At 52.9% G+C, this 12,378-nt stretch overlaps 1 protein-coding gene across 3 annotated transcripts; it reads left to right on the top strand.

Annotated features, from left to right (window-relative positions):
• The first annotated feature begins 328 nt into the window (after positions 1–328).
• C1QL2 (complement C1q like 2) lies at positions 329–1,833 on the top strand. 3 transcript variants are annotated; one of them, XM_045867504.1, is made up of 3 exons: positions 329–710; positions 759–1,012; positions 1,654–1,833. In XM_045867504.1, exons 1-3 carry the CDS (start codon positions 329–331, stop codon positions 1,831–1,833), a joined length of 816 nt encoding a protein of 271 aa, XP_045723460.1. The 3 variants fall into 3 exon arrangements, with proteins under 3 accessions (XP_045723460.1, XP_045723459.1, XP_045723457.1); XM_045867503.1 differs by having other exon boundaries at positions 329–684; positions 727–1,012; XM_045867501.1 differs by having other exon boundaries at positions 329–1,012.
• Positions 1,834–12,378: the final 10,545 nt, after the last annotated feature.

Genomic DNA, 12,378 nt, shown 5'->3' on the forward strand with positions numbered 1-12,378 from the left:
CCCGTGGGGCGCCGGCCTCAGCCTGGGCTCCCCCGGCCATGCGCGCCGGACTCCGCGGCTTCCCCGAGCAGCCCCAGCGCGCTGGGCGCCGGCACCTGGGCCGAGGCGCCTCTCGCTAGAAGTGGTCGGGCGCCCGGAGCAGGGGGTCGCCACGTCGGGGGCGCGGCCGGGATCCGCGGAGTCGGCCCCCGAGCGCGCGGAGCGGGGCCGCCCGCGCCGCCCCACCATTACCTCGGCGGGCGGCAAGGAGGAGCTGGTGGCGGTCGCCTCCCGGCTGTGGCAGCGGCGGCGGCGGGCCTGCCTGGCGGCCGTCGGCGTGCTCCTGGCCATGGCGCTGGGGCTGCTCATCGCCGTGCCGTTGCTGCTGCAGGCGGCGCCCCCCGGCGCGGCGCACTACGAGATGATGGGCACCTGCCGCATGATCTGCGACCCGTACAGCGCCGCACCCGGCGGGGGGCCCGCGGGCGCCAAGGCGCCGCCGCCCGGACCCAGCACTGCCGCCCTGGAAGTCATGCAGGACCTGAGCGCCAACCCTCCGCCCCCCTTCATCCAGGGACCCAAGGGCGACCCGGGGCGACCCGGCAAGCCGGGGCCGCGGGGGCCCCCTGGAGAGCCGGGCCCGCCTGGACCCAGGGGTCCCCCGGGGGAGAAGGGCGACTCGGGGCGGCCGGGGCTGCCCGGCCTGCAGCTGACGGCGGGCGCGACAGGCGGTGTCGGGGTGGTAAGTGGCGGAACCGGGGGCGGCGGCGACTCCGAAGGCGAAGTGACCGGCGCGCTGAGCGCCGCCTTCAGCGGTCCCAAGATCGCCTTCTACGTGGGTCTTAAGAGCCCCCACGAAGGCTACGAGGTGCTCAAGTTCGACGACGTGGTCACCAATCTCGGCAATCACTACGACCCCACGACCGGCAAGTTCAGCTGCCAGGTGCGCGGCATCTACTTCTTCACCTACCACATCCTCATGCGCGGCGGCGACGGCACCAGCATGTGGGCGGACCTCTGCAAGAACGGGCAGGTCAGTCACCCTTCACCGCCGCCGGCCCCCGCAAATCCCCGCAGACTCTCCTCCCCACCTCGCGCCCCAAACCGCCTGGGAAGCCAGACTCCTTTCTCCCCACTCGCCAGCGCCCGGGCGAGCCCCGGGAGGGAGCGCGCCGCAGCATCCAGCTTCCCGGTGCGCCCTGGTCGCGTTTGTCCCAGTGTAGCGCGGCAGGCTGTGCCCCGAGCGCCCAGAGACCCCGCCACCCGCACTTGCCAGCTACTAGCGTACCCGCCAGCAGCCCCGCGGGCTCCTCGGAAACCTCATTCTTCTTTAGTTCTCCCTTTGCGCCCCCGTCTCCCTTTTGCCCCCCAGTCTTCTTTCTTCTCGGCCCTGCTGCCCTGGTTCTCCCCGTTCCCCGCTGGGTCAGAGTTTATGAAGCCCCCTCTCTCCTTCCTTCCGGGACTCGACTTGCCGGCTGCCGAGAGGAGGGGACCGGAAAGGAGCTGGCCACGTTGGAGAGAGAGAGGAGACAGAGAGAGGAGCCTGGGTGGGAGTGTGGTCCCTGGAGCTGCGGGCAGAAGGCCGGCGGGGTTTCGGGGGGGAGTGCCATCTGGGGGTGGGGAAGGCGCAGGCAGGGGTGCCCTGGCCCACCTGCTCTGGCGGCTCGCCCCCAGGTCCGGGCCAGTGCCATCGCTCAGGACGCCGACCAGAACTACGACTACGCTAGTAACAGCGTGGTGCTGCACCTCGATTCAGGGGACGAGGTGTACGTGAAGCTGGACGGCGGGAAGGCGCACGGAGGCAACAACAACAAATACAGCACATTCTCGGGCTTTCTTCTGTACCCGGATTAGGAGCACAGGGAGCGCGGGGCGGAGTGGCCTCAGGCCACCCTGTGCCCCTGGCGGAGAGCTGTTCCCCGGCTGGAGAGGACCACTCTCGCTTCATGACACTTCCTGACATCTACGGAAAAGATACATCCCTGCCGTCCTCCCTGCCCCGCTCCGACCTCAGTGTGTCTGCGACTCACCACGCTCCACTCTGCGCTGTCCTCCTGGTCCCTGTCCCCTACCTGGGGAGGGAGAAGGGGATGCCTGAGTGGCAAGGTGAGCGTGAACCCAAACCCCGGAGGCGGAGGCAGCTCAGTTCAGACTTTGCAAACCTGATTGGACTGGACAGGCCTGGCGGGATGCCTGCCCTTCCAGTCCCCCTCCTTCTCCGAGTGCCCTGAGACAGAGGGCTCCCAGTCCTGGCCAGCGAGGTAGGCCAAAGTGAGCAGGAGCTCTCTGGGGCATCCTTCTTTGTGACCCAAAATACCTGTGCAAATTTCCCTGTCCGTCAGCCAGAAACCACCTGCAGCAGAATCCCAGCAAATGGAAAATTCATCTCGCCACTGCACTCCCGAGTCAGACCCACCTTGATGCATTAAATTATGTTTTTAGACCATGGGCTCCGACTCTCTCTCAGCGTGGCCCCAGGACCGGGGGGCCTTCAGACGTCCACCTTGGCGTAAAGACCTTAACTGGGCCCTGAGTAACCTCATATATACCCTGCTTGCTGACCACTGCCTCTGCCTTGCCACCTGGGGTGGGTGCAGAGATGTGGGGAGGAGGGGCAGCCTCCCTCCCTTTGGGGATGTGCTCCCCTGGGCTGCAGCCCCGAACAGGAAGAGCCCAGAGGAGGGTGGGGGGAAGTTAGAAGACCCTGGAGAGGATAGCCGTATGGGAGGAGGTCAAAGGGCAAGAGTTTCTGGAGAAGGGAGGGGGGAGGAGGCTAGCTGGGCTGCAAATGGGAAGCATGAATGAGGCACTCTGCAGCAGGTGATCTCTGAGATGTCTGCCCCTGAAAGGAAGTGCAGAAGTCCTCCGCAGAAATACACCCACTCTTACACATAGTATACTCAGCACAGGTCCATTTATTCATACACCAGCTAGATCCACATCTCTCAAAAGAGCTGGTAAACAGAGACAATTCTGTGGACCATCAGTTCCCCGAATTCACCCAGAACCGTGTGGTAAGATAGACACTATTGGGGGGGCATCCTTTTTCTGGGGTCTTGCCTTCCATTTGCACGGTGATGTGGGGCACTTGCTCTGAACCCCAATGTGCTCGTTTGGTGTCCCCTCTTTACTTCCCTTCATAATTCCACATTCACGAGTTAGGAAAACACCCCACATGGCTTTGATTTTTTTCTTTTTACTTTTCTGTTTCGTTTTTAAATCACTGAGTTCCAATAAACAGTAAGTTACCTACAAAATAACCAGCTAGCAACCTGTTAGTGCCTACTGAGCTCGTTTTGACCAGTTAGTTGTTTGAAAAGAAATGGGAGTGTGTGCGCAGAGGCGACCCTGGAGTGCATGTACCCGGGTAAAGCTGGAAATACGCGTGCGCACATGCACCCCTCATATAGATATATGTTATGGCTGTCATCACTAATCCAAGGGACACACGTGCACAAACACACACATTCGTAGGTCCATGTCCATGCGGTGTGTGACAGTGTTCAAGGCTGGATGTCTGCCCCCAAATCGCATTGTGCTGGACTTTAATTCTTGGAGGATGCTGAAAGCCGTGAGTCCGATCTGAGAGACAATTACACCCCATGCCTTGAGTCCTGTCACTGTCGCTATTCCTCTTTATGCTCTTATTTTATTTGAATAAGGTTTCATTGTCATTCACTTGAATATTAGCGATGATTGCATCTGCTTTGAGTCCAGGGATAAAGTGCTCAAAGAGAGCCGGGGGGAAAACATACACACACACACACACACACACACACAAACCACCATCTCTCCAGTTCCAGACCCAAACGGAAGCGCAGTTCCCCAGCCCACCCCCCTGATTGTGGAGCCCAAACCCAGCTGAGCCTGGGAATTGGGGAGGGCAGAGTCGGGCCCCATCTACAGTTGCATACGTATCAATTTCTGATGCCTTGTCGATTGTATCATCCAGAAATACGATTAAAACCAAATGTCTGAGACCCAAATGAAGTCTAATTGCTATGGATCTGCAATCCCCCATGGGCCCCTAATCCTTTTTGACTTATTCCTCCCCTTCCTCCGATGAGATGGAGCTTAGACACAAAGCCCTCGGTTTAAATTTCAAAAATTAAAATTGACATGCAGTGGTGGCTTCCCTGGGAGCGGGAGGAATTTCTAAGGAGGTGCCCGAGCCCAGCTTTATCCTCTGCATTAAGAAGCAATTTGTACTTCTAACAAAACCCCCGCCACTCCCCTTCGGTGGCAGGGCAGTAGAAATGCCTTGCCCCGGTCTGGCTGGTCACAATACTTAGACACATTTGAATCTGAGATTCCTCCATCTGTATTCCCTGACGCAACTGGGCTTCTTGCAATTCTAATGCCCAGGCAGCCGAGAGGAGCTTTAAGAGGTGTCACCTGCTAAGAGGATGATAGATTGATGAGATGGCAGGCTGGAGGCAGGAGCACACCCGCCCAGGACAACCTCTGCGTCTGCACACTCTCCATATCCCAGGCAGGCCCCTCCGGACTCAGTGAAGTCCACGATCCCATGATCTCTGGAGGATGCCCTGAGATGGAGGCAGGGAGGGATGGGGACACCAGGCCTCCCCCTGCTGCCAACTTGGTGGGCTATCCGTCTTGGGGTTCTTGTGGAATGCAAGAAACCATTTGCCCCAGACCCTCACCCTTCTCGTCTCTAGCTGAGTAGAGAATTATTACCAATCATACTTAGAAAGTATTGTCTTAATTTCCTAATTGCTTTTGGGTCCATTTTCTGTGTTGTTAGGATGGGATTACTATACTGACATCTCTAGGAAGTCAAAAGTTCTTGTTCTGTTCATTGGGGAGGCAGGGAAATTAGGGCTCTAAGAGGTCCAGCGACATGCCCAGGTTCACAAAGCTAAAAGGCTGAACCAGGACTTGACCTCCAGGCCGAGCCTCTGCCCAGCTGCACAGACCAAGCACGTCCACCTCCCAGAGTTCATAGGCCTTTGAGAAGAGATCAAATGGGTGGGACACACTTCCTACTCTTTCTTACATCCTCTGATGTAGGGAGTCTCAGCACCCTCCAAAGGGTCAGGCAAGAAGAGACAGCCCTGCTTCTTGGGCCCAGGCTGCCGGCAGAGAGGACCCCAGACGGAAGCTCCCACTCCTTAGGATTGGTTGAAGGTCCTGGCCTTGGGGTCCTCGTTGATGGCCCAGTAGGATCTTAGGTCCCCAACTCCAAATGCTCCATTTGGACCTATCTGTCTCCATCAGCAACCTCCCATGCCCCTTCTCCTTAGGGTCTCTTGACCACCTTCTCTTATAATAGCTCTCCCTTCTCCCTTTTGGTGGTGGGGAGGGGGACACCTTGCAGGTGCAGTGGGCATGACTGTCCCTAATTGGTGAGAGGCCCCTTTCTTTATTCCCAGAGTTTACGTCTCTGTGACTAATTATTTTCAGGACTGCCTGAGTGCATGAGATACACGCCTGGCCCTGGAAATTCGGATAGAAGTTATGCCTTCCACTACATTTTCCTCCTATCTGTGTGAGCAGATGACTCTGCTCGGCAGATGACAAAGCATCCAGGTCCCCCTCTGCATGGAGCGCTGATGACACGGTAGAGGGGCCATATTTTGGAGACCAGTTCCTCCAGACTTCACTGATCATGCAGTCCCATTGGACAAACATTTTTTGAGTGCTCACACCCAGTCTGTGTTTGACTTGTGAATAATTTACATAGATTACTCTCAATCCATACTTTAAAAAAATTTTTCTATCTTTTTGTATTCATATTCATCAACGAATCTCCATAGTCAAGTCAGTAACTTTCTTCCAGCTGGCTAACCAAGTTTGGGGAAAGTTCTCCTCTCACTGGAATCAAAAGAAATAAGGGTTAATCCATGTGTTTCCCTTCGAGTTGCCATTTTTCCAGACTCTTAGGCAAGAAAACATGTTCTTTTATGTGTAACAAGTAAGGCTGCACACTTTACTTCTTTGCGAGCATAGCTTCAATCCATATTTTAGCATTAGGAATGCTTGATTTTTCTCTCTTTTTAAATTTTTTAAATTTATTTTATTTTATTTTTTTAAAGATTTTATTTATTTATCTGAGAGAGAGAGAATGAGAGAGAGAACACGAGAGGAGAGAGGGTCAGAGGGAGAAGCAGACTCCCCATTGAGCGGGGAGCCTGATGCGGGACTCGATCCTGGGACTCCAGGATCATGACCTGAGCTGAAGGCAGTCGCTTAACCAACTGAGCCACCCAGGCGCCCCTCTCTCTTTTTTTAGATGAAAAATAAATAAACCTTGAATTTCAGTATTTCCATTCTACACCTGATTTTGAAGCTTTGATGTTGGCATTGGAAACAAGCCATGGGATCAGGATGGGCCAGGGGGTGCAGGCTCTCTCTCAAGCCCCTCTGAATACTGGGGAGAATGAACTTGGCAGGTGAAAGTGAAGAATTTTGGAGGGAGGTTCTGGTCTCTTGTAATTGTCATACTCTGATTCCCTTTAATGAACAGGAACACTCCCCAGAGGAGCATGGATCAGAGCAGTACTCGCAGAAATAATACGAGACATAGTTTTTAAACATATATTTTACCATAATAATTTCAAAAATACTCAGAAGAAAACAGAATAGTCCATTGAGCTCTCATGTGCCTATCATTGAGCTTTGATACTCACCAAGTCATGGTCAATCCAGGCAGAACGACAGTTTTCCTTTATGAACACCTTATGATGTGCCAGGGATTGGTGCTAGGGCTCAGTTTGCTTCCTCACAACACCCCTGTGAAGTAAGTATTGCTATTAGCCCCATGTTACAGATGGGGAAACTGAGGCTCACAAAGTTTTTGTTTGTTTGTTTGTTTGTTTGTTTGAGATTTGCCCAAAGTGAAGCCCAGGACTGTCACTAAGTTCTGTTTGACCCCAGAGCCCAAACTCTTTGGGGAATATGGGCAGGGCAGGGAGGTGAGATCTTACAAACCACACTCTGGGCGCATTGCTACAAACAAGCCTCCCCATCAAACACTCTGAGGGGGATGCTGCATCAGAACATTTCTGGGGAGGCTCCCGACGTATCCACTCTCCCCTGATATTGCCATCAGCTTATTTTCAGAACTTCTCATTCTCTCCCTTCTCACTGTTTCGTGCACCACTCATGCTGTTCCCCCTGGGCTGGCTTCCATCCTTCCTTCAGGGTTCAGTCGGCAGGTCACGTCCACTAGCCCCCAGCCTCACCCTGTGCCCTAGGGCTTCTCTACTCCCCTTCCCTGAAGGTCCACGGAGCCGTGACCTTCCCCACCATGGTGCTGGCCACACTGCTGTAATCACATTATAGTTTGGTTGTCTGTCTTCCCCATGGACTATAGGCTTTGCAAAGGTAGAGCGTCATCTATGTGGATCACCAGTGAGCCTTCCCCCCTCTCCCCAGTTCTTAGAATGGTGCTCGGTACACAGCAGATACTCAATAAAATTTTGCACGATGGATGGGTGGATGGATGGATGGATGGATGGATGGGGGAATCCTGGGGGATCCTGAGAGGGTAGATTTTGGAAAGACTTCTACTGGGGTGTCTGACTTTATAGTGGGATCGAGGGGATTTTTCCAGCCAGCTGAATACTGCTCTTGACCAACTGGTCCCCATCTGCCTCCACTCACTGGGCTCTGGGTTTGTAGGGTTTGGATGAATGGGAAAGACTGTGCAAAGGAACACTGACTGCAATGTTCAAGGCTACGGTTACACCTCTGGAAATGAGCAGAACCTTCCAGTTGACATGAATTTATGACCACTGCCACACTGTGGCTTCTGGGCTGATTTAAGTTCCTTCCCCAGAGCCTCCAGGTTGTCTGTTAGCCTTCTGGGGCTGCTTGGGAAGCAGCCTCACTTCCAGTGGGGTGCCTCGGTGGGTGCTTTTCTGTCTGGATTCTTCTATTTTCTCCCAATGAAAAACACCATTTGAAAAACTGTTTACGTAAGACGTGCTTGCAAAGAATGTAAACAGTATAGAGAAAAGGAGACAGAAAGTAAAAATTCCCCCTCTCCTGAGGCAATCTCTTTCCCCAGTGGTAATTTCTGCTAACAGTTTGGTTTGTATTCTTCCCGACTTAGCAAATGCACATTTGTGTGGTTTTGTTCACGAAGAATATAAAACTCTAAACACTGTTCTGCACCTGCTCTTTCCCTTAATGATCACTCTGGAGCAGCTCTCGGGGGGCAGTTGGTGCGCTTTGTCTCTTTTGACCAAGGTGCGCGCCATTGTTCCACGGACAAGGAACTCAGGTTGCTAAAACAGATCAGCCTCCGCTAGACCTGTCAGCCGTTTCTGGCATTCCTACTCCTGCAGAGGAACAGCATCTGCTAACCGGATTGCTCTTCCACTTCGAGACAGGTTCTACCCTCAAGTGGGAAAATCCCGCCTCACGTCTGAAGCAATATAAATGATATCTTTACCCAGTTTGTAGATTATTCAAGTGCTGCCCCTCCTGTTCTTGCTGGTTACCTCCTGGCCTATGATCTCCATCCAGAGGCCCTCCCCTGGGACTGGGTGAATGGAGGAAAGAGATGAACTCCAGCCAGCCCTGGTTGGCCCCTGCTGGCCCTGGAGGAGGTGTGTGTGTGAGCAGGGGCGGGGGGGTGGGGGGATGCCCAGCTCTGGGCATCCTGGTCTCCGGTTAAGATGGTCCTTGGCTGCCACCTGTGTTGCTTCCAACTTTGGAACCTTGCTGGAGATGTGATGTAGGGGAGGGAGGTAGAAGGTTCGTGGAGGCAAGGTTGTTGGAGTCCGGGGCCCGGATGGTGCTGGAGGATTTCTTAGAGAGAATACCGCTTTTGATTTTGACTCTTGGGCAGCTGATTGGCAGAGCGGTAATTTTTTTTTAAGATTTTATTTATTTATTTATTTATTTGTCAGAGAGAGAGAGCACAAGCAGGGGGAGCAGAGGGAGAGGGAGAAGCAGACTCCTCACTGAGCAGGGAGCCTGACGTGGGGCTCAATCCCAGGACCCTGGGATCATGACCTGAGCCGAAGGCAGACAGATGCTTAACCGACTGAGCCCCAGAGCTGTGATTTTTTAATGGCGTGTGTCTGCTTGCCCACATGGGCCTTTGGGGGAATTAGTAAATGACATCTCTTATTCCAGGTAGACGCAGCTTTTTTGTAGTTTCTGAGTGAGGTTTTGTGAGTGAGAAGCAGGCAGGTACTCGGCACCCATTTGGCTGCTCAGCTTTGTACCCAGGTCCCCAGGTCCAAGAGGTTTGGAGAATGGCCCCCTTCTCTTTTCCCTTCCTCCTTTGCAGTTCCTGTGCCCAGGGCTGGGTGCTGGTGCCTCTCCCCTGGTCCCTGCATCTTGGGGTGGCAGAAGGAGGCAGGGCAGGTGGGGCATTGTCCTCTGATGCATGGTGACTCCAGGCCAGCCGAAGAGACTGACCCTGACAGAAGGATGCCAGGCCACACTGGGCATCTGACGTGTGCTCTGGAACCAGACTGAGCAGTGGGCAGCAACTGTGAGCACTAAAATAGCTCAACCCTTTAAAAGCAACCAGGTCATGGACACAGAGTCTATGGAAAGAAAAAAAAAAGTGGTTTTAACTTTTTTTTTTTATTATTGAGCTAAGCGCTTTATCTGTGTAATCTTGCTTAATCTAGACAAGGAAGAAGGTGAAATAGCTCAAAAGTTCTCACAGCAACTCTGGGAGAGGGCCGAAACCAAGGCATGGAGAGGGCTGATGATTTGCTCAAGATCACACAGCAAGACGGTGCCTCAAATTTTAAGCTCAGGTCTGTCTGATTCAAAGGCTCTACAATTTATAATCCAATGCCCTGTCTCTCATACTGGCCCATTGGTAATCTGAGGTTTGCGTATAACCTCTCTGAGCTACTGTTCCCTCTTCCATAAAATGCCACTGATTTCATAAGGCTGATGGGGGAATGAATGAGCTAATGGATATCAACTATGTTAATGGGAAGTGCTCCATAAAAGTTAGTTATTATCTGCATTCAAACATTTGTTTTGAAAAAAGTCACTTTCTACCTGTACCACTGGCCACTTTTCTAAGCTACTGATATTCAGTGGAACCCAGAATAGTCTTTGAACTTGGATTCAAATTCACCTTTACCATAAAGTGGCTCTGTTACACTTTGACAGATATTTAACTGGCTAAGCCTCACTTTCCCCATCTGTAAAATGGATGGTTGGGAGGAATTAACGAGATGTTATAACAGAGTATGAGGTACAGAGTAAGTGCTTGTGACCTAGGAATGGTAGGTGTTGTTAGGGACTGTTCTCTTTTGTCCTGAGCTGACACATTTCGGGAAGCACCAAACCAAGGCTGCTTGGAATGAGAAGGGGCAGGATTTCAGTGTCAACAGCTAGTATTTATGAGTGTGTCAATGTCTTAGGGGCCACCAAGGGCATTTCCCAAACATGTCTGCAATCCGTTCAGTAAGCCTGTGAGGTAAAGATAATTTCATCCATTTCACAGATGAGGAGGTGAGAGGCCATTTTCAACAGTTGTAATGTCAAAGTCAGAATTCAAACCAGTGCCTTTTCCACTGTCCATGGCTTGGCCTCCCAGAGAGGAGGAACCACGTGGTAAATGGTGCCTGGCCTGGTCCCTATGCGTTGGTTATGTATGCAATGATCCTGTGCAGATCCTGGTGGGGCTCCCTTGTTGAATCCCAGGCTAATAAGCCCCTGCATAATTGGGCCTGGAGCCATGACTAAATCTCAAGGCTCTGCTGCATGAATATGCAAACCCCCATTGACGGCCCAGCTCTATCACAGCCTGATTTCAAATTGACGAGCACAGCCCAGTGGTTCAGGGCCTCTTGCCATGCATAGTAAGAACACCCACTAATCCTCCGCTGAAGCTCCCAGGGCTGGGTGGGGGGAGGTTCATCACAGCCCCTTCGAGAGGGTACGTTGAGGGCATGCAGCCCAGGCCTTGGACTCCTTCAAGGCTTGCACTGCCTCCATGGGATGGATATGGACCTTACAAGTCTTTGGGAAGCTGGTTTCTTCTTTCTTTCCCCAGCTCCAGGATACACGCCCCAGAGACCCAGACCCTGCTGGAAGGCACAGAGTCCATTGGGAGAAGTCCGATGGGAGAAGTCCACTGGCCTCCAGACTTTGAAAACCAGCTTGCCACCTGTTCCATTCAAAATCTGCCCAATCGATATCCACTGTGTGCCCAACACTGTGGCAGGGGGCCTGGGTGCTACCCTCTTTCAGTCTGGCTGGTGACAGGAATAATAATTGTCAATGATGATAGCACACCTTCTGGGAGGTGCCAGGGACTAGTGTTGACCTCATTTAAAACTCTGCGGCCCTGTAGGATGGATGCTATTCTTTTCATCTCACAGCTGAGGGTACTAAGACTAGAAAACTTAACTGACCTGTAACACAGACCCACAGCTAAGAAGTCATGGAGCCTGATTTGGAACCCAGATCTCTCCAGCAACAGAGCCCCTCCTCTGCCCCAGAGAGATGCTGAGGTGTGTAGTGAGACCATGCCCATGGGGAGAAGGGCTGCTCAGATGGCTGCTCTAGGTACAGGGGATTTCTATCTGGAACTGAGAGGACCTGGGAAGGACTGGAGTGATCAGGAGGGCTTCCTGGAGGTGGTGACCTCTGAGTTGGGGTTTGCCATCTAAATAACAGTCATCATCCTTATGAGGCTGCAATGGGTTTGAGCACAAAAGACTCACACTGAAGATTTGCTGGTTATGTATTCATTCTCCAAAGACTTATTGATTTATCTACATTGAGCTGTGTGTTGGGCCCTGGGGTCCAAAATGTCCTGAGACTTGACTCAGTCCTGCAGAAACTCTCAGGGGAGGAGAGGAACCAGAGCAGGGCCCAGGGCAGGGAACCTGGAGCAAGGAGGAGACTGCAACAAGGAGGGAGTCACTGAGTCCAGGGTGGGGCCAGGAGAGGAGAAACAAGGCCATATTGGCCTCTTGGAAGGCTGTATTGAGGTGGGGGACTGGCAAGAGCTTGAGGTGCTATTCTGGTGGGGAGGGACCAGCATGGGCAAAGACATGGGAGTGGGGCTTGCTTCTGGGAAGGTTCTCATGGAGTCTTTCCATCCCTGTGTGTGTGTGTGTGTGTGTGCGCTTGCACGTGTGTGTGCGTGTGCATATGGAATGTGTGTGTGTTGGGGGATAGTGTGTTGCAGGCTTATTGTGGCCAGGATGCTTGTGTGTGGGATGGGGTGTGTGTATATGTGGGTGCTTGTGTATAAGGAGGGGGACAACAGCATCAATTGCAATGGTACTGTATCTGGCCCAGGACACCTCATTTACTGGGCCCTTCTTACCCCACATTGGAAAGATGGGAGAGTTGTATGCCACTGGTTCATTCCCCTTGCCCCCAACACACAGAGTAAACTTTGTGGCTGCCTCTCTTGGAAATGTGTTTGGAGTTTGTGTT

The sequence above is a fragment of the Mirounga angustirostris genome, unplaced genomic scaffold (assembly GCF_029215605.1).
Source record: "Mirounga angustirostris isolate CCGP_5_RB_7025 unplaced genomic scaffold, mMirAng1.0.hap1 SCAF_3, whole genome shotgun sequence".
In the NCBI taxonomy this organism is placed as follows: domain Eukaryota; kingdom Metazoa; phylum Chordata; class Mammalia; order Carnivora; family Phocidae; genus Mirounga; species Mirounga angustirostris.